The 26,861-nt window shown below is 45.8% G+C and overlaps 1 protein-coding gene and 1 long non-coding RNA gene across 3 annotated transcripts in view; one reads left to right on the top strand and one right to left on the bottom strand.

Moving 5' to 3' along the window:
* Positions 1-1,928: 1,928 nt before the first annotated feature.
* LOC110333656 lies at positions 1,929-10,738 on the bottom strand. The gene is made up of 5 exons (XR_002381099.1): positions 10,607-10,738; positions 10,110-10,239; positions 7,449-7,622; positions 2,969-3,143; positions 1,929-2,573 (listed from the first exon to the last, which is right to left on the bottom strand). It is a non-coding gene; the product is annotated as an uncharacterized LOC110333656 (long non-coding RNA).
* Frmd4a (FERM domain containing 4A) overlaps positions 10,290-26,861 on the top strand; it is a 307,939-nt gene continuing 291,367 nt past the window's right edge. The window contains exon 1 of one of the 2 annotated variants that reach the window (XM_021215326.2): positions 10,290-10,641. In XM_021215326.2, the coding sequence (XP_021070985.1) occupies positions 10,552-10,641 (90 nt within the window). In that variant the 5' untranslated portion in view covers positions 10,290-10,551. The remainder of the gene's footprint in view (positions 10,642-26,861) is intronic. The other variant, XM_029547334.1, reaches the window with a different exon arrangement.

A 26,861-nucleotide genomic window follows, 5' to 3' on the forward strand; every position in this document is an offset into this window, starting at 1 on the left:
GGATGGCACCACCCACAATGGGCCCTCCCATCCTTGATCACTAATTGAGAAAATGCCTTACAGCTAGATCTCATGTGGGCATTTCCTCAAGGGAGGCTCCTTTCTCTGTGATAACTCCAGGTTGTGTCAAGTTGACACACAAAACCAGCCAGCACAATCATTGAATTTCAAGGATGAACCTGTATACACATCTCCAGTTCTTTTGAAAACAAAATGTAACTTGGGTTGTTCCCTGGGATTGAACTCAGGTCTTCATCCTGTCAGGATAAATATTTTACTTGCTGGGCCATCTTCTCAACCTGGGAGTCTTAGTTCTTCTTATACACCCCAACACACACACACACACATACACACACACACATACACACACACACACACACACACACATTGCTTCTTCCCCACTTGTATTCTTGATGAACTGATGTTGCAGTCTAATGTAACACCTAATTTTATTATGCTAACAAAATATTGTTTATACCTGAGAGATAGAATAAATTATAACTACATATCATGGTGGGCTTTACAACTTTATGTTTTTCCTGGAATTAATAATTGTCTCCCTCTAATATCTGCTTAATATCCCATATTCTCATCAGCCATTTAAGAACTTCAATAGATTTATATGACTTATGTCAATTTGGAAGCTTTATTATAGGCTCAATTCACTTCCATTTTTGTGATGGGATGTATCTTTTCTAGATCTTTCCATCCTTCATCAGTTAAAGGAGTTCCCTCTTGGTCTCCTGAATAGCTGTCCTCTTGATACTTCTCTTGCTCATCATCCTTTTGGGCCCCCTTTATACTTCTCCTGAAACCAGTCCTCCTTTGCTGGGAATTCTTGTTGGCCCCTCTCTCCAGGCTCAGTATTCAAAGTGCTGAAGAACTTCATCTCCAGTGTTCACAAGAAGTAAGTCTGCCCATTGTTGAATGGCTATCCTATGCTTTTAATTAAAAAACCATGTCTAGTGGTTGCTCGAGTGATGTTGAAAATCAGAGCTACATTTTCCTGTTTGACTCCTCTCTTAAATCTCATCTCACAACATCCAAGCAGCAGAAACTCAGCCATGTCCAAAGCCACTCAGCATCTTGTCAGAACTCCCCCTCCTCCTATGCATCTGCCATAACAGATAACAGTCTTTCTCTAGTCTCCTCAGATAGAATTTGTAGATGAGTAATACCAAGGTTCTAGACTTTTCCTTTCCCCATTTGGACTACAGGCAATAGCCTGTGACTACCCAGTTGACCTTCATTCCACCATTCACTCTTTGTCAATCAACCCCTCAGAACAAGTGCCGCTTCCTTGCTAAAAGTATAAATTGTAATGGCTTCCCTTTTCTCATAGAACGAGGCTGCCCTCCTTATAGTTTCTATTGCTCTGATGAAACACCATGACAGAAAGCAACTTGGGGACAGAAGGGTTAGTTCCCCTAACAGCTTGTAAGTCCATCACTGAGAGAAGCCAAGGCAGGAACGCAGGGCAGGAACTGAAACAGAATACTGCTTAGTAGCTTGCTCCTTGAGGATTGCTCAACATGATTTCTTACACAGCTCAGGACCACCTGCCCAGAAGTGGCTCTACCCACTGTGAGCTGGGCCTTTTCACATCATTTATCAGTCAAGAAAATACCCCCCACAGGATCGTTCACAAGCTAGTCTGGTGGAGGCGATGTCTCAGTTGAGGTTTCCCCTTTCCAAAATGACTCTAGCTTGTGTTAAGTTGCCATAAAACTAGCCAGCACAGAGGTCCAAAATATACTGTTCTATAGTATGCAGGTGATTGTGTGTGTGTGTGTGTGTGTGTGTGTGTGTGTGTGTGTGTGTGTACAGGCCCACACATGCCACAGCAAATATGTAGAAGTCAGAAGCCAACATTGAGTATTGTTGCTCACCTTCCATACTCTTTAAAGCAGGTCTCTGTTGATTTTTTTACTCTGTGGGTGAGGCTAGATGTTCAGAAAACAAGGGAGGATTCACCTGTCTCCACTGCTCATGCTTGCATAACAAGTGCTCCTCCCTCCCCACAAGCCATCTGTCCAGCCCCTTGGTGTCACATCTTACCACCCTTGTTCTCACCATGTGACTCAGTATCTCAAGCAATTTTCACAACTTTTCTCTCTGTTGTAGAGGCTTAAAATGCAAACAGAGTGGGGTAGGCCATGAAAACAGTAACAGAATCCTCTATTCATCATCATTTGCCTCTAAGAATTGCTCCATTGAAGGTATTTTACCCGTTCTGGCTATGAACTTGTACTGGGAAGCCCTTTGACATTTTGATGTACGGGTTAGTGGGTGTTCACTCAAAATAAACCATATTCCCACGGCATGAGGTTAGGAGATGCCAGTCATTCTGACAAATTTAAGTTGCTTTGTCCCATCTCATTGGGAAAACATGAGACTCAGGGTGAAGGCTAGCAGTTGCCTTTGGTAGTAATGCCCATGTTCCCTGAGTACTGGAGAGAGAAGACTCAGACACTGTCAAGGAAAGGCCCCACTCTCCTCTGCAGGGCTGGAAGGGTTCCTTCAACTATAGGGATCCATTCTGTAGAGGAAAATTGTATGTTCAAGTTCTCTGTCTGGAAAAAAAAACAAGAAAGGAAGTATAGAAATGAGAAACAGGTTTAAGAGTTGGTCATTAGCCACCCAGCACTTAGCTAAGTATCTCAGATGCCTGACGGGAGAGATCCAAGCCTATTGAAAATCAAAAGTCAACGTGTACTGGCTCTGCTTAGAAGTACACCATACATATCCAGCTAATTCTGGGAAGTCAATACCACAGATAAGGGCATTATTTATTTTGCCATTCCAGATGTAATTACACAGTTTACCCTGTGCAAAGTGCACTTCATAAACATGGCGGATCGATGCTAGTTATCAAAATCTATCTACAGCTGACAGAACATGAAAAAGGGCTTTGCAAAATGATCTTGAAGCCCATCCACAGAGCCAGCCCCACAGGTCAACTTATTACCTGCTTAATCACAGAGGCATCCTGGCAATAGTATTGATTCCCTGGGACTAAGACATGACATCATTCTTCACAGCATATGCAATAAGCTATTCCCACCATGCAGAATGGCCATCAGCTCATGCTGCAGCCTCTGAGTGTCTGGAGTGGCCTCAAGCAGCCAAGGGCAAGTAAGGTGCTGATGAGGACCAAGCATATTAAGGCAAGGAGTGAAGAGCTTTCATACAAAAGAGTGAAATCCTCCTGCTGGACTAGAGAAACAGCTCAGTCAATAAAAATGTTTGCTTTGCATGCATGAAGACTTGAGTTCCATCCCAAGAACCCACATGAACCAAAGCCAAGCCTGGTGATATGCACTTGTAATCCACGCACTGGGAGATGGAAACAGACAGTGGCCTGGAGCTCTCTGGCCAGCCAGCCAACCCACTTGCAATTTTCAGGCCAATGGGAGACTATCAAAAATAAAAGATATATGACAGCTGAGAAATGACAGATGCGCTTGTCCTCTGGCCTCCATATGCATGCACATACATGCACTAATATACACAAATGTGCACTTTCACATAACATGCACATCCATACGCCTTCACATAAGCAAGGGCATGCACACATGCACACACACACTGCTGCTGCTTGTGGGCAAGACCTCATGAGTGAAAACTTAAGCCATGCTACCAGCAGGTCAACGGTCTTTTGTTTGGTGATCCAGGCATGCTCAGAGAGAATACTGGTGTCCCCACCACATCAGGCATTAATATTTTCTACAATCTCTACAGTGTGACCATTGCTTTAAAGATCTCAGGAAGTTTCATGACACCTAATTATCTCGAGGTTTCCCTGTGGCACATACTGCATCTTCCTCTGGGGCCTGAAGGAAGGTGAGGTCTTTGAGTTGGTTGAATCAGGAGCCTCAAGGGTGAATTAATTTGCCTACTAAACCTACCAAACACTGAGTGTTCTAAAGGCTAAGAAGACATTTCTTTACTACTTGGATAGGTGTCCCAGTGGGGCAGCCTTTAATGAACCCCTTGGAATGAAGCATCAGGGAGGCGGGAAGATGGACAGTGAAGTCCACAAAGGCTATTGTGATGCCCGGGCCCACAGGAAAATGTAACCAGTGCATGAGACACAGCAGTGGCCTAGTGGTTAGGGAGCCCCTTATAGTGTGACTGTGGGCAAGTGACGTCTGGCTCTCTGTGCCCCCACTGCTTCATCTTCATCCAGGGAAACACGAGTTCCCATTCGATAAGACATTTCGAGAACTAAATGTATCAACATCTAGAATGGTCCCTGCAGTAGGATGTGCCACCGAAAGGGGCTGTGCTACTTCATCAGTCAGTGAGGTAAGGGAGGAAATACAAGCAATGAGAAGAGATATTAAGTGAGGTGTGGGCAGGGCCAGGGTCCATTATCATAGACATGGGTGTAGTTTGCAAGACAACGTCATCTCAGAATCGAGCTGACTCAGCCTTGAGCACCACACTGCCTCAGCACTGGCAATCATCGGAGTCAACCTGGGCAGATCCACCCCAGCCAACCAGTAAAGGAAGAGACAGAAGGGTGGGCGGGGAGGTGTGGCAGTGGAGGGGAAGGAGAAAGAGAAGGTAAAGGGGGATGGGACCGAGGAAGGAAGTTTTATCTCTTCCTTCCTTGGTCCTCCCAAACCAACTGCAATTCTTCCTGTAGCATCTTCCACATGACACAGGGGGATGAGCTCGGTCAAAGACAGACACTTTGAATCGTGTGATGTGTAAGAATAAGCCTCAATTAAAACCAAGAGAAACTCAGTGCCCTACACTGACCCGGGGAACTTCCCACAGTCCCAGGCAGGTGAGGTCTGGTGACAGAAGTGTTGTTTGATGTCTTGGTCCTGTTTGAGGGCTACTTTAACCTTTGACCTCACTTATGGAATCCTTAACAGTCTATGTCCACTCGGCAGTGTGTACTGAGAAGACAAGGCAGGGGCCGTCTGAGTGGGCTAAGTTTGGAAGGAACAAGAATGAGGCTGGGGTGCGAGAGGAACACGGGACTTCTCTCCCAGAACTCCCCTTCAGACTCTAGGGACTTCCTGGACATGTTGAAATTTTTTTTTTTTTCTCCCATGTGACTCTGTCCTTTGATCGCTTCCTCATTCCACATGGCAACAATTAAAACCCAAGCTTCTCCCCCAGCTACAGCTTCTCCACCCCAGCTCAGATAAAGGTGGGTAGAAATGGGACATGTTTGTGCCCCTTCCCTCTCACCCCACAGTGGCGCATCTCCCTTAGCCCTCCAGCCCAGACAGGAATGAGGCCGCTACAAGGAAAACCAGCACAAGTCGCATTGCCTGCTTAGCAAGGTCCTGGCTGCCACTGGTTCTCTGGAACTGTTCAGTGTTTAATCCCAACTTGGTCATCGCAGATCCCATGAGGACTGTTTAAAGACCCTGCCTTTTCTCCCTATTCCTGAAGCTGGGAATGCTTCCCTTGGTCACCAATACCACCAACGTCTTTCTTTCAGTTGGTCACCCATGGTGTCACTCTCAGCCTGGAGCCATGCTCCTGCCTTTTCCACCTGGTTGGTTTGTTTGTTTGAACCCTCCCTACATACTGTACCAGAGCACCTAGGATACCCCGAGACCCAGTCTCAGGCAGATCACAGCAAACCTACGACCTCACTCAGGGCCTCCCGTGTTCTCTTCATTCTGTTCATTAGTGGGCCACTGCCACACAAGTCAGCTCCCTGGGTCAACCCCAGTGCTTCACTATGTACCTCAGGCTGGCCTGGAACGCATTATCCTTTTGCTTCCGTCTCCTCTACTGCAATTACATGCATGTGCTACCATGCAGGGCTTTCCCCTGCTCTTTCTCTTTTCTCGGCCTTGAATAGCCTAGAAGATGAGGCCAACTTACAGTTTCAAACCTGGCCCTTGGATGCTCCCTTTCCAACCCTGCCTGTCCCTCCAGGGCAATAAACAAGCCTGAAGTAACAGTGGCTAAACTAGCTGTTGTCCCAAGATCTCAAAACACTGAGAAAAATTCTCTTTTAATATTGTGCACAGTGTACCAAGGATTCACCACAGCTGAGGGCGCCATGTCTATTCTGAGCTTTGTCTACTGTCCTTCATCCCTCACAGTGAGGGTGTTTCACTTTGGTGAACAGCAATGAAATTGTTAGGGCTTATGTGAGAAAAGGCCCTCAGAGGACTTAGAGCATTTGCTCCCCTGCTAAGGTTGCTGTCTTGGGAGTCAAAAGAACCTTTAAGATGTGGAGCCTAGCTGGAGAAAGTGCCCTTGAGGGTTATAACCAGGCCTCACCTCCTGTCCAGTCTCTACTTCCTAATTTCTGATCTGTTGTGGAGCCGCCAGCATCACGTCACCCCCCCATGCCATCTTTCACGCTCTCCTGTCAGTGACCTATAATACAGCTTAGATTTGATGCGCCTTGCTTTGGCACATGGAAAACATTGATTTTCCTACAATGCAGTTCACTTCATTCCTCAACAGCTTCACCCCAGACTTTCATGTAAATGTTTTTCTCTGGACTGGAAGGAAATGTTCCAAATAAACAAACAAACCCTCCCTCCGCGTGAGCGCTCTGCTCCTTGAGTGTTAAGCCGAGCAGTGTGAGGAGCTGAAGGGCTGAGGAGCAGCTGAGGAGCTGAAGGGCTGAGGATGCCCCCCACTACTCCAGCCCCACCACACTCACTGACACCTAGCCTGTGGCGTCTTTCCTAGCTGTCCAGGGTCCTCTAGACTGTTCCCCGATGTTCATGACCTAGAGTGGCTGTGTCCTACTGAAGACCCGCAGTCTCTGAGATAAATCTGTTCCCGATCCTTCCTCTTTGTCCAATCCTTGCTCAGCCTCCCTCACTTCCCAGTCAACTCTTAGGTACATTGTGGACACTGGTCCTGAACCCACTGATTCACAGAGTCTTTTCCATTCTGCCCTTGTCCCTGCTGTGTGGCTCTTTATCCTCTCCCTGTCACTTGGCTGGCAGAGGACTGTGTAAAACTGGAGGCTGCCACTCATCTTTGTCCCCACCCACCCCAACCCCTTGGCTCCATCAGTGCCTTACGTGGAACCTGTCTTGGAATCCACAAGGCCCTGACCCGTCTCTGAGCACTTCTTTCTCAACCCCTCTTTGAGTCCCTCAGAGGGTCTCACTGCCCCATCTCCAGCTCTTTTGGACTGTCTGTGTACTAGAGTCAAGCCTGTGTGACATGTTGGCAGTAGATCCAGAGACTGTGAAACCGCCCATCTCACCAGTCCTGTAAGCATGCAGCATCTGCTCCTCTGTAAGCCTTGAAACCACCCATCTCACCAGTCTGTAAGCATGCAGCTTCTGTAAGGCCATTAAGAGGATCTCCTTTCTAGACTCGGAAACTGCTGGATGCCCTGTGATGGGTGACCATGGAATAGGCCAAGTTGGACCCCGCAGTTACACAAAGTTACTTTGGTTTACAACTGAGTTCTGACCTGCCCATCCGTAGACTCTGCTCACCTTACTCAAACAGTAAGGCTGTTTCTTCACCTGTTAAACAGAAGCAATGGAAGCCATTTGGTTCACTGAGGGTAGCCTTTGGAAACCTCCCAGCCCACTGTCTGGTCCCTAAGTAAGCATCCATCCAGTCTCCTCCCATCAAGTGGTCATACCAGTAAGAGTGGCTGTCCCCTCCTGGGAAACATGCTTGTGTTCTAATAATGAAAATAAGTAACGGATCATAACGCTGTAGATTCCATAGGGAACCTGAAATGCAAGGGTCTCCGAATTCTATGGATAGACTACCAGATACTTCTGGGCAAACTGACTACTCAGAACCTTGCAGTCATAAGGAAGAGCTGGACATTTATTCTCCAGGGGCTGAGGAGAGCTTCCTTAGTGGGAGGAAACTTTTCTACTTATAGAAAGCATGACTGTGCCCCCGCCACACTGGGGAAGGGGCAGAATGTGCTGGACCTCAATGCGTGGGGAGTCTGGCTCAGGGTTATTTTGATTTCCATTAACATTCTCTTCTATACGTATTTAACCATAATTGAACACATGTGCTTCTGTTTTATTTGCACTCAGTTCATCAAAGTGTCCCTTACAGTCTGAACTATACCACCAGAGCCTCTAGTTTTTCAGTGAAACCCCCACTAATACCCCTGGGAAACAGGAAGTTGCATTTACTGAAATATAAATAAATTCAGCTCTCGAGGGCTTTGCTGGGGCCGGGGTCACAGGAGAGGCAGTCATGTACTGTATTCTCTCAGCACGAGCTGGAAGGACACAACCGTGAAACTCTGGACATATCAGTGTTTGCATTCATCCTTTGTTCAAAGCTGTGACACCTTCCAATGTGATTCTGGAAAGTCAAGAGACCCTACAGACTGGGGTGAATGTCTGAGTATCGGTGCAGATGTAGTCTACGCGCCTGTCTACTTTGAAACTGGGCAGCGCAGGCAGGAAGAAGCAAGGGGACAAATGACATGTAACCTGAAACCTCTCTCCAAAGATATCCAAGGGGCTCCTTCTCCCCCAGCCTCTCCCCTCTCGCTCACCCTCTGCTCGCCCCAACTGCACACATGGAACCAATTATAAACAAAGCCTGATTGTTGTACGCTCGGACTTTCCCACGTGGGCCTGTTGCTTTCTTTAACCGCCTCTTAGAGTGTGTGTGCGTGGGAGGACCCTGCCCACCACTCCAGCCCAGCACCACAGCATGCATCCCAGTGGCCCAGCCCTCCAGGTCTCTCTGCTCTGATTCACTCCTTAACGGCATAAAACCTCTCTTCCCTTCCCGCCCACCCCCATTTCCTAGGTTGGTCTGAATAAACAGAACTTTCTTTTCCATCACTCTAAATAAACTGAGCTCTGGTTTGGGGAGAATAAAGAAAGCATGTGAGCAACGCCAGGCTAAGCCTGGGATCCCCTCAGAGGAAGTGACCGTCGTCGCTTCATGAAAACCAGGACAGACGTGTGTGTGTGTGTGTGTGTGTGTGTGTGTGTGTGTGTGTGTGTGTATGAGTGTGTGTGTGAATATGAGTGTGTATGTGTGTATGAGTTTATGTGTATATGTATGAGTGAGTGTGTGTGTGTGTGAATGTGAGTGTGTATGTGTGTGTATGAGTTTATGTGTATGTGTATGGGTGTGTGTGTATGTGTGTGTGTGTGTGTAGAATTTTTTTCTCTTTCTCAAGAGAAGCAAACAAAAATTCCGTTACTTGTAACTTTTCTCTGCCATGGAAGTAAGCTGATTTGAGGAGGTGAATTGATAGGGATGGGGTGGGGGTGGGGGTTAACTGTCGATGTAGCCATTACAAATGCCATAGAGTGTTAAAACTATAGCCTACCTGAACCACCTGTTGGAATGCCACCTTAATCAGAAAAGAGTCAGCAGATGTGGCAGATGTAGATGAAGCTGTGCTTGAGTCTTCAAAACTTTGTGAAACCACATGTGACTTAGTCCTGCTCGATGGCAGGCATAAAACCCAAATAGCCTAGGGCAAATGTGACATCTCAGCAGGTGAGGGCACTTGCCACCAAACCTGAAGATTTGTGTTTGGTCCCCCAGACTAACTGCTAGAAGGAGAAAACTGATTCCCGAGTGTTGTCCTCTGACCATACTGGGGAGTTCCCCAAGCCGACACCCCCAAGAACACAGGCACACAAAATAAATAAATAATGTAAAAGTTTTAAACAAAAAAAAAAAGTATTCTAAGCACATTTGCACAAGGTGGTGGCACACATAACAACTTTGGTCTGATTCATCTGAACCATGGATACAAAGGTAGAAAAGATAGTTTTCTTTCTCCCCCCACAACCCCCACTGTGGGCTGCATTCATATAATTAATTTGATGCATATATTTATTTTCTGTTGGAGGCACTGGTGGGAAAAAACATTCATGTCTGATGTTTAGTTTCATAGAGGTAATTTATGAATTCAAAGAGACCCTCAATCCTCCTGTGTATTGTTCCTAGTCTTCAAATATTTTTTTAATGTTTAGAAGAGAATGAAATCAGAATGCAGGGTTTTGAATTAATCTCTGCTGCAGATGTAGGGGAGATTCCACTTAGTCCTTTTAAGGTAAGCACGTGACCTACTGTACAGCCGAGGGGGCTTGGGCATCACGTGGTGGAGTGGATAATGCGTCCGATACTCCCTTGATGAGACAACTGACCTGGTTGCCATCCGTAGCCTGGAGAAGCCAAGTTGACATTTCTGGATCACTCTCCTCACAAGCCCTACGTACCCACTCCTGGGGCAGCAGGTCACGCTGAGCCAGAGCTGCAGGGACAGCCAGAAGGAAGCTGAAGGTGCCGCTGCTGCCACTGCTGCTGCTGCTGCTTCACAAGGCTGAAGTTGGAGAACTTGGGCTGTTTTCCTTTCTTCCCATCCCCCACCTCCTGACCAACCACATCGTGATTCACTGGGCAGAAAAACCGCTTTCAGCTTTTCGATGTTTGGGAAACCTCTCCAGAAGACCACAGTTTAGCTCTGAGAAGGACACTAGCTCCGCTCTCTTTGCTACTAGCAAAACACGCACACGCGCACACACACACCACACACACACACACACACACACACACACACACACACACGCTCACTCCCAGCTCCACACCATGGTAGTTCAGACTGCAGTGACTCCAAACAGACCTCAGAGACTTCTGAAAATACCTTATGGATCTCTGAGAAGGCGCAGCGTGGAGAGGGTAAGCTACGTGGCTGTAGCCAGCTGTTTTCATTGAGCAGTTGCTACAGACTGGAGATGCTGGTTTCATTGTGCTCCGTTAGACTGCTACTGATGTTTTTTCCTGAGCAGTAGGGGAGTTTACTGCGGCTGCAGATATGATTCTATTTTCTATATGGTAATCTCTCTCTCTCTCTCTCTCTCTCTCTCTCTCTCTCTCTCCCTCCCTCCCTCCCTCCCTCTCTCCCTCTCTCCCTCTCTCCCTCTTTTCCTCTCCTGAACAAATAAGGTTGAGAATTCTGAAATGGAAATGTCTGTCAGTCGCAGATGTCAGAGGAAAGATGAAACGGGAAGGTAGAGAGAGCTGTCTGTCCCCGTGGAGCTTGTTAAGAAGTGTGTCAGGGCTTAGAGCCGACTGCGCCTGTGCTCACTGAAACAGCACCCAGTTTTCTTTGCTGGGTGAAAAAGAAGGCAAAGGGGGCGTCAAGGGGCTGGGGAGCCTTGCTGGTGTCAGTTACCAAGCCGGTTGTTTAAAAGGATCCTGCTCATCCTTACCAGTTTTTGTTGTTGTTTCCGAGATACTGCTCTGCTTTGGGCTCCGTTTTTTCACACTACTACCGCTTTCAGCAGAAGAGACTGTTAATTTCCTGAAAGCATATGCCCTGCCCTGCACGGTAGCCTCTGGCAGAGAAGAACCTATAAAGTAATAACGATTGGTTTCATCTGTAGGAAGGAATAGCCTTTTGAGGGTGGCTGTGGTTATGCAAAGTGGGCGAGATGTCCAGAGGAGGTCGGCTCAACATGTGGAGATGCGGCTTACACCTCCATGGTTTATTCTGTGTGGCTTAGGAGCCCCCAGATTCCCTGCTGGAGTCGCCACAAGCCCTTCCATGAGCCGGATGTCTACATCCACGTGTTAGATCAAGCACAGGCCAAACCCAGCCCAAGAGTGAGGCCAATGAATAACATGACCCAGCTCTGGGACAGGAACAAACCTTAATTCAAATGGCTTGTTCTGGCCAGCCTACTTACTAGTTAAGGGCCTTTTAATTTAAAGAAAACCTAATTAAAGGTTTCCACATATGGGGACCATCTAGAATATACAGGCAGAATTGAGTTGCTGGCTCTAATAGCTATAATTTTTTTCTATTTGAACTTTTTTTTCCAAAGGACATTGCCCATTCTGGTTGTACATAGGTAGGTCTTCAGTTCAGTTTTGAGACATATTCCTGTGCTCAGTACTATTTACCCCACCTAATGGGTAGTAAGTGCCTACTGTGTGCAGCACCTACTGTGTGCTTACTTTTGCAGCTTTGAAGCACAGGAATAAAAGAGCCCACGTGTTTATAGGTCGCTTCTTTTGTTTGTCTGTTTCTCTGCTTTGAAACACTGTCTCGCTCTGTGGAACTCACTGAACCATCCAAGCATCCCTCCAACTCACGGCAATCCTCCTGTGTCAGCCTTCCAAGTGCTAGGATCACAGGTGAAGCCAGAACTCCCAGCTCAAGTGCATGTGAAACGTGATTTCTCAGTTCTGGTGAAACCCCTTTCCTCTGTGGTCACTAATTGTGCGTGATATGTTTTATTACTGAGGTATATATAAATCACGTCTCTCAGGGCTTGGCAACATGGCAATCTAAAGAAGAGTATTAATGCTGCTTCATGCAGAAACAAACAAAAAGTCTAGCTACCTCGTGACCTCTCTCTGTATCATTCAAATCTCTGACCAGTGCTTAATATTTAAATATAGATTTGCATAAATACAGATGTGGACACTTTAGCACTTGGTCTTTTACTGTTCTCCATTGTAAGGCAAATCAACCATACGGCAATCCAAGTCTTACCTACCATCTGTCTGTTGCCGTGTGTATTTATAAGCACAGTATTATATTTGAATCATACGTAGCTAATTTCTGCCCTTGAGTGTAGGCCATGGTTCATGGCCTTAAGGGATGGGTCTAAGCGCCCTGGACCCTTCAAAGCAGTCTGTGCTTCCTTGGAGTTTGGGCATTCCAGATGGACCCGCTGCCTTCCCCCACCAGGACAATGGAGTGGACGCTAATTGAAATACACGACAGCCTGACAGGTCCAATTGGGCGTTTAACACTGTGGTGCTTCCGGGACACCTCTCAGAATGGCAGCCATATATTTATATAAAAGGAGGGCATTTGGGAGATAAATAGCTCCAGACCATGAAGGCTGCTCCTTCTTCCCCGGGACTCCAGCATCTAGCCCTTGTAACAGTGGAGAGCGTGCCCAACATCTGGGCCACCATGACTGTCTGGGAAGGCTTAACGGCTTCAATTTTCCAGAAGGCCCTTACTCCAGGTCTATTGTCTCTCTTCCATCCTGAGCTGCTAATGAAACATGGAACATGCAGCCTTTTCCCCTCTTGCAGCATAAACAAGGAAGCTAGGTACAGAAGACATCGTTTTCTGTTCAGACCCACCGACCCAGTACAGGATAAAACCTCAGTCTTGGAACTGAATGTTGCCTGTCCTTGCCATTACAGAATGCCTTGTGACCTCTGCTCTCTGGCGGGCGGCCCTGTGTTGTGGCACCTAGCTCTGAACAGAATTGTCATCAGCTCATCGCCAGGACCGCACATAAAAGACACACTTAAATGTGAGGCATGTGGACCAAGAACATGATTTCAAAGCAATTATAATACACACATGTGTACATGTCTCTTTTGTGTGTGTCTGCACATGGAGGCCAGAGATATTCATGAAGTGTCATTCCTGGTGTGCCAGCTTGTTTTGGGTTTGTGTGATTTTGATTTGCCTGTGATTAGACGGTCTCTGCCTGCCACTGCTGCTTAGAGCTTACCCGTTAGGTTGGTCTCAGGGTTGCCTACATCTCCAACACGGGATTATAAGTGTGTGTGTGTGTGTGTGTGTGTGTGTGTGTGTGTGTGTGTATGCGTATTCTGAGGATCAAACTCAGGCCCTTGTCCTTGGACAGTGAACGCTTTCCTGTCTCAGGACATTTGCCCATACTTTTTTCACAAACTACCATGAGCACATCAGTTACCCAAACAGAAAAGGTAGAGGAAACCCAAGGTAATGTGTTTAACAGACTGAGTGAGACTGATCATGCAAGACTGAAATAAAGCAGTTATAAGTCAATGACTGTGTGCTAAGATTAAGACACGAATAAGTATTGAAGATGGGCTGGGTGTCACAGAGAGTGGCAAGGAGGGGTGAACAGAGCAGGATTTTGAAATCATACCAAGAACTAGTAGTTTCACCAGTAATTTGTGACTTTGACAAAGTGCCTCAGATTGTGTGTGTGTGTATGTGTGTGTGTGTGTATGTGTGTGTATGTGTATGCATGTGTGTATGTGTATGTATATGTATGTCTGTATGTGTATGTGTGTATATGTGTGTGTGCATGCATGTGTCTATGTGTATGTGTGTGCATGTGTGTATGTGTGTATATATGTATGTGTGCGTGTCTGCGTGTGTGTATGTGTGTGTGCGTGCATGTGTGTATGTGTGTGCATGTGTGTATGTGTGTATATATGTATGTGTGCGTGTCTGCACATGTGTATGTGTGTGTGCATGCATGTGTGTATGTGTATGTGTGTGCATGCATGTGTGAACCAGAAACTGGTTCACAAATTGCCAAGAGAGCTCCTGAGAAAGCCAAAGCAAGTTTTGTTTTGTTTCCCTTTGCTTTTCTCTGGTGATGACTTCCCTTGGACTCCCAACTTCATGTATCATCCATGGAGACAGGGTGCTCCAGGTTCTGTGCATACAGGCATCAGATCACTCAGCCTTCTTGAACTCAGGGACCCCTCCGTGCTCTCTCCCTTCTAAGGGTGCTCGGTTGGCACCCAAGGAGACATGAAGTGAGTGGACCTCTCATGCGGTGTGCCTCTGGTGGTCTGGGTTTGTGATTTGAAATTGAGGGTAGAACTTTGCAGAATGCCACTTGGCAAGATGGCTGCCTCTGTCTCAGTTCTCTGCTTTTCCGACAGAGGCTGGATACTGTCTGCGCTTTTCCCACCCTGAGATTTGATCTTTGATACCTTTGAACTCTTCATGCACGGACATCATGTCAGATTTTGTGTTCTGATTTCCCAACTGTAAGGACACAATGCTTGATCCCCTTTTGGCTTACTCTCTAACACCTATATCCACAGACCCAGAATGCACTGGGCACCTCTGTTCTCTTGATGGTCTTCACAGTTTGAATCTAATGTGTCCAAAGTGAAATTCAGTATCCTACACACACACACACACACACACACACACACACACGCACACACACCCCACAAGCCTGCTCCCTAGCGTGAGCTGAGTATAATCTAGCACCAGTAAATATGGACACATGCTCTTAGGAATGCAGAACCAGGGCCTCTTCATGTATATCAACATCATAGAGTGTCTGTACACAAACCTAGACAGCTTAGCCTACTGTAGGCCGAAACTATATGGTACACGCAAGCATGCACACTACATTCTCTTACTCCTAAAGTCATAACACATGAAATATGCAATATTAAATCAAACATGATAAAACATAATGTTATGGCAGAAAGAGATAAATCTGAGACATGTTGTTAGCATATCATGAGAAATTATTCTCCCACCTATTATGGAATTTTGATCACTAGAATGATTTCAATCTAAGATATTGATAAAAGGTAACACTAACCTGGTAGTGTGGCCATTCATAGGCACTTTTTAGTGTCATGTACTATGTGTAATAATCAGTGCTAGACTTCAATATGACTGGAAGCAAGCTAGGGTTGTTGGCAGGAGAATCCAATGAATAGGAAGACAACCTGACGCACTGTGGCCTTATGATAGCGACAGCTTCACTAGCTTTAGGAAAATGGTAAACTCCCTCATGATCTTACGGAGCATTGTATGTGGGTCTGTAATTGACAGATACATTGATATGGGGCATGTGACTGTGCCCAAACCAGAACCTAGGGATCCTCAGGTCCTCGCCATCTCCTCTGTCTCCCTTGAACAACTGCCATGTGTGGTCCCATTTCTGGTTTTGCTATCTCTCCCTCATCTTGCAGCTCCTCCCAACTGCCAGATTAAGACCACTATCATCTTGTGCCTGCATACAGCCTTCGCAAAGTCGCTAGTCTGGCACCAATTTGGTCCATTCATACCTTCTTTGTAGTCATTTCAATTAGATTGGGGCAATTATATCTCTTGTATACATAAAGAATTTCAGTTGTTCTGTGCCTCAGGACAAGTACCAATAGCAGGTTGTAACCAGGACCCTGCTATGGTATCCACTCTCACTTCTTCTTACCTTACCCCACTTAGACTATACGCCAACCACATATAAACACATCCCTACTACTTTTAAAGCAGTACCATCATCTCTGCTGCTTCAAAGCCTTTGAACATTCCTTCATTAACCTGGCACTTGCTGCCTCTTCTTCCCACCCCTGACTTCCTAGTCCCACCCTTTTGCTTCATGCCTTTCCAGGTGACACATCTCCAGCCCAAGTAGACAAAAGCACACTTCTCTTGTAGTGACACAGATCACCTGCATCCAAGCTGCCATTTCTGTGGGATGAGATGCTCCTTGAGAACAAGAAACCTGATTCATAACAGAAATATTAGAAATAGCTGACCTCAGATTATTTATCCATTTAGCAGCAGAATGAGGATTCCAGGTGAAATCAGTCAAGGCAACCAGCCATGCCCAACACTGATCCAAGAAGCCATCCTGCTCTTCCTAAAATTGAGGGTCATTGGCCTAATCTAACTCAGGCTGCTGTAAGACATAAAATTGGGGCAAGAGAGATAGCTCCATTTGGCAAAGCACAAAGACCTGAGCTCCATCCTCAGAAAGAGCCCATGTTTTGCTTTTGTCTTTGTGCTGGGGAGTAAATAAATAAATAGGACATAATAAAAATTGTAATAAACTATTCCATGGCTATGAAAATGAATGAAATCTGGGAGTTCTATCATTAACGCCCCTCAATGAGAGGACTTTGGAAGAGGATCAGAAGCAAATCATAAATAGGAACAGCCTTAATTCCCAAGCTGACTTCCTGGAAGTCCCATTGTTGCTGGTGAAAAAAATGTTAACTCTCACATGTTTACACAAACCAAGGAAATGGATGTTCTTTCTTAAGTATTCAGGTCTCTATGAGCACACCAGACACCTCTAAGTGGAACATAGTGGTTTAAACTAAATGCCTTTCATAGAGTGGTATAAATTTGATGATTTTATTGCAGTGGGGGCAGGGGGGATGAAACAAGCAAGCACTCTCTTTTCCTATCATTATTTGAATATTTTAGGTGAAAAGGTCTTTTTTTTTTCTCTCCCTTTCTTTCTTGGAAACACTGAGATGGTGTGATATTTCTGGAGTGGTATTTTTAACACAGCATAAATTAAACCTCGTGGCACCCACAACATTCATTATCAGATGTGTTATTCCAGGTTGACATATTGCCAGTCTATTATTTTGCAAACCATTACATTATCCCAGCTGCTAAGCTGCATAACTTAGGGATCCAGAATACAACAACATCTCTGTTCTCGTGTGTGGGGTGCTTATATTTTGAATGTATTCATGCAGGGAAGTGTGAGACACTACCCAAAACACATACAGCAGACAGCTCTCGGTGGATATTTATTACCATTGAAAGCAGACAGCCAAGAACTGTTCAGACAGATCAGCGTATCCACAAGTATTATTATCCATCCCCCTCAATCCAAGAACACTTTTGCTCCTTCTATAAATATACGCCTCTCTGGGGAAGAAGATCGTGGATTCTCGGGGACTCCAATTCTGTGGTTCACAGAAGGCATGAAAGGTCATTTTCCTCTTCTTGTTAATGATTAGATTTAAGTGGAAAATAAAATATGTCTATGCGCGCGCACATGCCTGTGTGTGTGAAAGAGAGCATGTTTGCAAGAGAGAGCATGTTATGTATTTGTGTATAGAGGTGTCTGAGGAGGCCAAAAGAAGGCATTGGATCCTTAAATCTGGAGTTATGCATTAGCTGCCCTACCTGGGTGCTGGGAAGTGAACTATGGCCTTCAGCAGGGACAGTACACACTTAACCACTGAACCATCTTGCTAGCCCTCTACTTTGGTTTTGAGACAGGGTCTCTTACTGGCCTGGAAACTATCAAGTGGGCTAAGCTAGCGGAGAGGCTTGAGGGAGTCCCAGGACTCCATCCATCTCTACCTCATGCCTCATATCTCTATCTCTAAGGTGTACGGTGACCAAAATGGATCATCTGGGTCCCATCCCAACTTAATGACTTTAGATAGTTCTTGTGTTTTGTGGTGTTCTCACCTGAAAGGGAGACTAAGTGGGTGAGTTGGGGTGAATCATTTTTGTGGTAGGATGGCCAAATGTGTGGTTCTTGATAAAAGAAAATCCATGTCTTCATGTTTGCACAGCAAATCCTCTTAAACACTGAGCCATCTGCCCAGGCCCAGTAATCCACTTTAATTTGTATCAGTTCAATTGGCTCCAGAGAACAATGTTGTTTTATCTACCTGAAACAATCTAGAAGACTATGCTATGAGCAAGTGTTCTCAAATATAGGAGTCGATGAACCACATGTGTGGGACATTTCTCCCCTGCCTTCCACCTCTTCCTCTCCTTCCCCCTCCTCTTCCTCTTCCTCATCTTCATAATTCATCCTTTTCTCACTGGTCAGTGTTAACCATGTTGGCTATTTTCCTCATTGCTGTTACAAAATACCTGACAAAAACAGCTTAAGAATAGATCATTCTACTGGATCACAGTTGAGGGAACTGAAGCCCATTGTGATGAGAAGACATGGTGGGGAGATCGTGAGGTAGCTGGTCACATTGCGCCAGTCCAGAAGGAGAGAGAGGCTAAAGCCAGTGCTCAGTTTGCATGTCTAGAGGTGTGTCTCCTATTTGCCTCTATAGCCCGACAAATTGATGATCAAGATGATAAAGACTAATCATTGAAGAAGTCTTGATACACCAATGACTTGAGATGGTCCATGGAGAAAGAATTTACACCCATGAGTTGGCAAATGTGCAAGTCGGAGCTTTTGTTCTCTCAGAACTGGCACATCCTTGTGGGGTACTGAAAGATCACAGGACTATGGGATGTTTCCTGAAGAATGTGTATGGATGGATACAAAGGCACGTCAGCGGATCAAGACTTGCAAAGTTTGGGGACCAATACTATGAGGGTAAACTAGAGGAAAAGGAAAAACAGCCAGGAGTAAACCGTGGCCTAGAAACAGAGTTAAAGAGAAAATTTGTCCAGTCTACATAAGCCGAGAATGACTCTTTCTCAGAGACAAGTGATATAGACTACTATCTGAGAGGTAGTACCATAATATAGTTATCAGGAAAGGGCGGTCGGTGGGATGCTGAGAAAGCATCTTCTCCCTATGGTACCACAGAAGCACATCACAATGGATGATGTTCTTATTTGGAGGGATAATGTTTAAATGTTCAATGTACAGGTACCTGTCCATGTGTGTAGAGGCCAGAGGTCAGTATCAGGTGTCTTCCTCAATGACTCTCAACCTTATTTTGATTCTCGTGTGTTTTCCTCCCCAGTGCTATGATTAGACATGTTACTGCTTTTTTTTTTTTTTTTTACTTTTTAAGTTGGGTTCCAGAGAACTTGAGCAGAAGTCTTCATGTTGGCGCAGCAAGCGATTTTCCAACTGAGCTGTAGTCCCACCTGGCAGAGATCAATTTTAAATAGTACCCACCTACACACTTTAAACCAGGTATCCAAGCTTATTCACCATCCTCTGTGTTGCTTTCAAAACATAGTCAAAGAAAAGATGAACGAAGATTTAAGCATCTTGTGTCAGTCACCGGTGTTGAGCCATCATACCCCCTCATGTCTTAGTATCCTTGATATGTATCCTAAGGAAAGCTCTTTTGTTTGGTTTTGGGTTTGCCTATGAGAAAATAGTTTTTTAAATGCTGAGATATAATCATTGTGTCAGGGCTTCAAAACACAGCTGAGTCCCATAATATATTTAGAAAGTATAACTTACAGCCAAACCACCGATATAATGCCCAAAATGAGTGAGTCCTAATTTGAACTCTGAATTTGGGCATTTAGACATACTCTAAAAAAAATGGATTTGAACCAAATGGGGGCAGGGGGTGTGGGGAGTCTGGTCTTTAGTATGAAAGTTTGTGCTACTAGACCTTTATGGACCTTGTAGAAGAAAACCTTCCTCTTCTCTGCCCAGTGGTCTGTAGGAAAGCCATGGCCAATGTCCCATATACAGATCCCACCCATAAGAAGTTTCCTCTTGGGGATGGTGAAGGTCTCTATTACAGCATACATAGTTCCCCTCCCTGCAAGCCCTCTTAAATTTTTCTTTATGGCACCTCAAGTTCAAGTCAGTTAAAGGTTAGTTTTTAGAGGCAGACAGTAATGGGAGTCCCACCACCATCTTGGGCTGGTACTTGTGAATTGGCCCATTGCACACTCATTGCATACCCACTGCATACTCATTGTGTACCCACTGCACACCCACTGCACACCCATCACATACCCCATTGCACTCCCATTGTACATCCATTGCATACCCATTGCACACCCATTGCACACCCTGGGTCTAAGTCTAGCTGAGTCACAAGAGCTCCCACATGTTTTCACACTGCTGCCTTGTAAGGACAGGCTCATCTACATAGGCAGCTTTGTGAGTGCCTGGTTCTGACTGACTAGTAACCCAATATGCTATGATTTAGATGTTGTACTACTAGGTACTGGAGATCTGAACTCAGGTCTCAGTGCAAGCACTTTACCTGTTGGGCCATCTCCCAGCCTCATCCTTTATTTCCATTGCCATCTCTCTACTTGTACTCTGTATTCCTCCTTATCCAGTATTGGGCCACCATTTCCCCAAAGCATCCTTTTTCTTTTCATCACATGGTGGCAGGATATGTAAGAAGAACATAGTTAATTTATCTTCACAAAGGACCTTGAAGGATAAGAAAGCTCTGTGAGATCCACTCATCTGAATGGGCTGTTAACAAGTTTATTTCACCTTGTATTGTATCCACGAGGCCCAATACTTCATCTTCATTCTTGGGGATGGCCTCTGTTTGTGTCGCTCATTCTGTAAAATAGGACCCTACACAGGCATTACAGAATCAAACATCTGTTGCCGCTGGTGTAGAATAGTAAGGAAGGAACACACAGCAATTGAAGCAGCTGCCTTCCAACTTTGCCACGGGAATATTGATCCTGGTGTTCCTATTTTCAAGCTTTTCAAAAAGAAATCTTGTGCTTTTTCAAAAAAGAGTGTGTTTACAGGAGTGGGGTGTGTGCGTGTTTGTATGGGTCTCTGCACATGAGCATGTGGATGCACGTGTGTGCATGTGGATGCACGTGTGTGCATGTGGATGCACGTGTGTGCATGTGGATGCACGTGTGTGCATATGGAGGTCAGAGGTCAAAATCAGGTGTCTTCCTTGATGGCTCCCATCTTACACTTTTGAGACAAGGTCTCTCTCACAGAACTTACAGCTCACCTATTCGGCCAAACTGTCCAGCTTGTGAGTTCTAAGACCACTTTCTCTGCCTCCAAAGTGCTGGCTGGGACTAGCAATACACACCACCACACCTGGCTTTTTATATGGGATCCAAACTCAGGACCTCGGGTTTGCATGGCAAGGAATTTGCTAGCTAATCCGTGTCCTCAGCTCCTGCATGTTTTTACATTTTATGTGGATGTGTTTTGCTCCTGTGAATATCTGTGTACTGTGTGTACACAGCATCCAGATCTTCCAGAACTGAAGTCGCAGGTGGTTCTGATCACCATGTGGGTTCTGGGAATTGGACTTAGGTTAGCTTGAAGAGCAGCCAGTGCTCTTAACCACTAGGCCATGGTGGCATAACTACTCACCTCAGCCACCTCAGTTCTGGGATGACAGCTATATACCGCCATGCGTACTGCATTTAAGGTGTCTCCTTTTTTTTTTTTTAATTTCCCTTTTCTTTTTTCTTCTTTTCTAGTCTCAGGGATGGAATCTGGGCCTTTGCATATACTAGACAAGTGCTCTACCCCTTAGCTACATCTCCAGGCCTAATTTTCTTGTATTTGTGAAAAGTGTATGCATATATGCAGAAGAATGAAAGCAAAAGAGAGATGTGATATGTGCTATCTTTTATTGCAGTAAAACATAGCCATAGCCCATAAGATGCCCACTGTCTGCACAAGAAAATAAATACCAACTCACCCTCGGTGTCTGTGCACTCCCCCTTCCTTCCACTTTTGGCACTCATTATAAAGGAGAGATCTCAGTGCAAATACAGTAGTTTGCGAATAGTATTTTGGGCCTTCCACTGGAATCATATCATCTTACTGCTACATTGAAATAGTATCAGCTATATCAAAATTCTTTTGACAAGTCCAATGCAAATTTTAAAATACATTTACATAAACGGAATCATGTCCTTCAGCGACAGGGAGTGGGAAGGCTGCAGAGAGCATAGCATTCCAACCCTCAGGAGGATGAACAGCCAAGCAGTTGAACATGAGCACACCATTCCTGCCTGGTGGGACAGGGTGTCACCAGCCGCATCCTTCTTCTGTTTGGGGTTGGTGTTCCTCCACTGTCTCAGAGAGAAGGCCATTACAAACATTCCATCCAATACAATGATCACCCCACCACCTAGCAGTGGTGTAGCTAAGATGTCCAAGCCAGGAATATACAGGGTGCCACCACCCCAGAAGCTGACATAGCCAAGCTGACATTGTTAATGGTCCAGGTAGTTGACGACAGCAACCATACAGAAACTTTTCTTTCTATGCCATCTGGTTCCTGCTAGATGCAGTGGAATTCTTGGGATCAGCCAAGTCCTTGAGCAAGGACTATTAACACCTCCTTTGGCTGATGACGGCATTGGCTGTACCTACCGGAGCTCTTCATCTTACCATGGTGTCAAAGAGGAATGATGTTCTCACTGAGTACGAGGACAAGCCAGGCTGCTCAATGGCCCTTTGAATTTCTGCTCCTGTTTGTCAGACCCACACCCAGAGCTGAGATTGATCCCTATTTTAATCTTAGGACATCCACACTTCTGCCTGGTGCCAGATAAAGCAACTGGGAATTGACCACCTTCCAGCAGTAGATCTGGAGCTTGCTGGGGACATCTGAGAGAAGCCCATCAAGGACAGTGTCAGCCATTCATTACTTTAATGACTTTACACTGTATCCTTGGGAAATTAAACAATAAATATCAATATACCTGGGCTATAGTTTCTCAATTCCCTGGCTGATTTTTTTTTTACATTAAGATTTAATTCATCTTTATTGGAGGATGAATAGGTAATGCCCTTTTGAAGATGTGGAACGACAAATCCTGGGGCCAGGGACAGAACACAGGTGTGGGTGGGCATCATTGACAGACCACAAACAAAGGCCCTGATCTCTCGAGCAAACCCCACAGACAGGTTAAGTCGTGAATCTTGTAGCTGCTGCTGAAAATACTGACACTAAGGCACCCGGGTGACAATCAGGAACTGAGGGAAAGGAGCAGGTTCAGGGTTAAAGGAGGAGGGCAGTCTGGAGAGTCCATGTGAGCCACCGGAAAGACTGCAGGAATTCTGGAATAGCCTGAACTAAGGGAAGGAAGGGGTAGCTAAGATACGCCCTGCTCAGAAAGTCAACAGGAAGGGGACTGGGAAGAAGGCTCAGTCAGAAAGAAAGCGTGAGGAGCTGGGGTTGATCCCTAACACCCACATGGAAGGCGCTCAGCATCACAGAAGTGGGGAGGCAGACAACCAGATCGCTGGGACTGCCCGGCCAAACAGGGTAGCCTAATCAGTAGGCTCCAGGGCCCAGTGAGAGACCCTGTCACACAAAGACATAAATAAATAATAAATCACAAAACAACAACTCACCACAATATACAGTTCCCGAGGAGTAACACTGTAGGTTGATTTCTGGATTCTATTCTACTCTCTCTCTCTCTCTCTCTCTGTATGTGTGTGTGTGTGTGTGTGTGTGTGTGTGTGTGTGTGTGTGTGTGTGTNTGTGTGTGTGTGTGTGTGTGTGTGTGTGTGTGTGTGTGTGTGTGTGTGTGTGTCTCACACGCACATGCCCACACACCTGAAAGCTTTCCAGTTGACCACTAAAGCTAATGTTCTTTGTATCACTTTGTGTTCCCTCTCACACTCCATCTTTTTAGAAAATAATAATAAGGATGTAACTCTGGGTGCTTATTATTTTTACCTTTGCTGACAGAAAATCGGAGGCTTAATTGAGACCTCAGCACCGGAATGCCTTTTCACACTTAAGTCATACATTTAACTCGTGTCTGTCCCTCTGCCTTACACTCTCCTTTCTTCCTGTGGCCCCTGGGTTTGTAGACATGGCTACACGCATTGAATTGCTACTCCCTCTACGCTTCGTGGAATCTTGCTGCTTTTTCTTCTCTCTGTGTGTTGTTTCTATTGGGAACATTGGCACATTGCTAACACATCATTGAGGGCAGAGTCGGCAGGGGAGGGAGGCAGGTAGAACAGAATCTACCACTCTACAACTTCCTTTCTTTTGGCAGAAGGAATTGTCTCCGCGGCGGGTGTGTTGAAATGCCCCTGGGTAAGCTGAGACATGGGAATACCACAGCCTGAACAAGGCAGTAGTTCTTCTTCCCAGAATGGCATGAATTCGTTTGAAATGTTAAGCCCTGACAGTACAAAGCCACTGTGCCTCACCCCATTGTATAAGTGAGGGACTCGGAGTCTCAGCATACCCTGAGATGGAAGGGTTCTCCAGGGAAGCACAGCGATTATGCTGTAGGTGGGGTCCCCATTGGCACAGTGGCACATTGTCATAATTTGTCTCCCAGCATATTATGTACAAAAATTACTTCCCTGGGCAAAGCTTGCTGCCTCGTAGTGTGAGCTAGGGCCAAAAACTAATAGAAAGCCGAGTTTACGGATTTAGGAAGGTTGCTGTGTACGTTAGTGTTTTCGAGGGGAAGCTATTCATTCCATTAGACATGCTTGCTCCTTCACCACCAGAGAACCTACCTCAGTATCTCCTCCAGATAGACAACTTGGTTTAACGTCCAAGAACCACCCCATTACTGGAACCTAGTATATGATCTTAGTTTTCGTGAGGTGGGAATTGTGGGGGGCGGGGGGGGGGAGGTAGGGACAAAAGGCAGGAGGCTACGATGCTTCCACCACAATCAGGGTTACTCAGACAGGAGGAAACAGCACAGACCTGAGAGGTGATGCTGTCACCTGGCAGTTTCTGAGAGCCCCAGACCTTAAGATGTGACACTGTCCTGGTATGTGTCCCCCATGCCTAGCTCTCCGGACACCCCTGTCCCCATATACACACTTCCTGCAGAGTGTACAGGAAGCAAGACAGGGCTCCCTGATGAGACGATGCCAGGGATGGAGACAGAGCAAACTTCCTGACTTCCATTGGAAGGGCCTCACTGTGTGAACCAGAATCAAGGGCCAAATATCCAGTTATACATTTCCTCTTCTGCTTCTCTCATGTACTCCCCAGACTTGGTCCCTGGGGTCGAATAAGGAGGAAGATGCAGTCACTGGGCATCTGGGAAGCACAGCAAGGATGTCCCCTTAGAATAGGTACAACACCACCCTAGTGGCTGTTTCCCTGTTTCACTGTTTCCCTGTCTCCCTCACACCTCCTTCTGACCCATATTCCCTTCAGACTGATTCAGTCTCATGCCTTCAAGAACATGGCCAGCAGTAAATTCATGCACAAAGAAAATTATGAAGGGTAATTTTCCAGGGTTACATGGGACAGCCTCGAGTTCAAGTCCAGGCAATCTTAATCCAGAGAGCTCCCCAGAAGGGAGCTGGGGTGAGTTGACACTGGAATTTGGCCCCTTGATGCTGAAGCTACTGAGAAAGTATTCTTCTCTAGAGGAGCGACCTGTAAGAGTAAGCAGATCTTCAAATGACAGTGGCTATGCAGCCTAAAGACGCAGCCCTACAGTCCCGTCTACTCTAGAGGCTGAGGCAGGAGGATCACCTGGGTTAGAGTCAGTGCAAGGCTAGCCTGGACAACTTAGTGAGAGCCTACCTCCACATTTAAAAGGCAGAAAAAGGGCTGAGGAGATGGCTCAGTGGTTAAGCACTTGCCTCGTGTGCATGAGGCCCTGTGTTCGTTCAGTCCTAGCAACATATACACACGCGCAGCGTTTAAATTATGATAAACATGGATGTTTTCATGTATCTCGTGGTTGTCACGCTAAAACCCCGATGTAACATAACTGCTGTCCTGTGTTCTCTCTGTGATATTCACTGTGGGTTCGCTTCCATTTCTCGGTCTCTTTATTTTATATTTTGTATATATTAAGGGCCCTCCTTCCCTGTTCATTTTCTTACCTTACCCCCCCCCCATGTCTGATCCTGGAATCTGAACTTGAACTCTTCGTTTTGTGTGTCTGATTGGCTGGCTCTATTTACTTAGGTATTTGAGTGTTCACATATTTATTTACTCCTGGGGATGCAAATCTAATTTTGATGCTGGGGTGTGGATCACTGATAGAATGTTTGTCTAGCATGCCTGAGTCCATGTGTTCTATACCCTACATCATTCGAGGGAAGGGAGGGAGGGAGGAGTGGAGGGGAGGAGGGAGAGAGGGGAGATGAAGGAGGACCTCTGCTCTATGGGTATTGAGGCCTATAACACCCCCAGAGCAGCAGAGAGGACTGGAAGAACTGGTGGAGATGGATATGCCACTAGGGGGCAGAAAAGACTCAGACCCCCTGCCCCCTGTGCTGAGATCTGTCTCTGCTAAACATACTTGGGGGTGGGGGCAGATATTGTCATAGCTAAAAGCAAAGTTACTGAAAGTCGTTACCCTAGGCTGCTATGGTAAGCAGTGTTTCCATGTATAAAGGAGTCACCTGGGATCTTGTCAAATACAGATGTCTCCCAGGTTTCCACGTAGGTTGGGGGTTACCAAGGATGCTTTAAAGTGGTCAAGTTCTCAAGTATCTCAGTGTAAATCATTGTCCTCTCTCTCTCTCTCTCTCTCTTCACCTCTCCTCTCCCTCTTCATCAACTATCAATAATTATCTTTACTATGATTATCTTACATAACCATTCAGGTAGATCGGTAGCAACTGTGTAACTCACCCCATGACAAATAAAATCCACGATGCTGGTTGGTGGTCATAGGTAAAAGGAAGGGACTCAGCACACTGACATGGGCCTTTCTGAAATGCATTACTTCCTTGGATACTGTGGACACTTAAGCGTGTTCTCTCTCTCAAAAAAAAAAAAAA

This window comes from Mus pahari, chromosome 16 (assembly GCF_900095145.1).
Source record: "Mus pahari chromosome 16, PAHARI_EIJ_v1.1, whole genome shotgun sequence".
Lineage (NCBI taxonomy): Eukaryota > Metazoa > Chordata > Mammalia > Rodentia > Muridae > Mus > Mus pahari.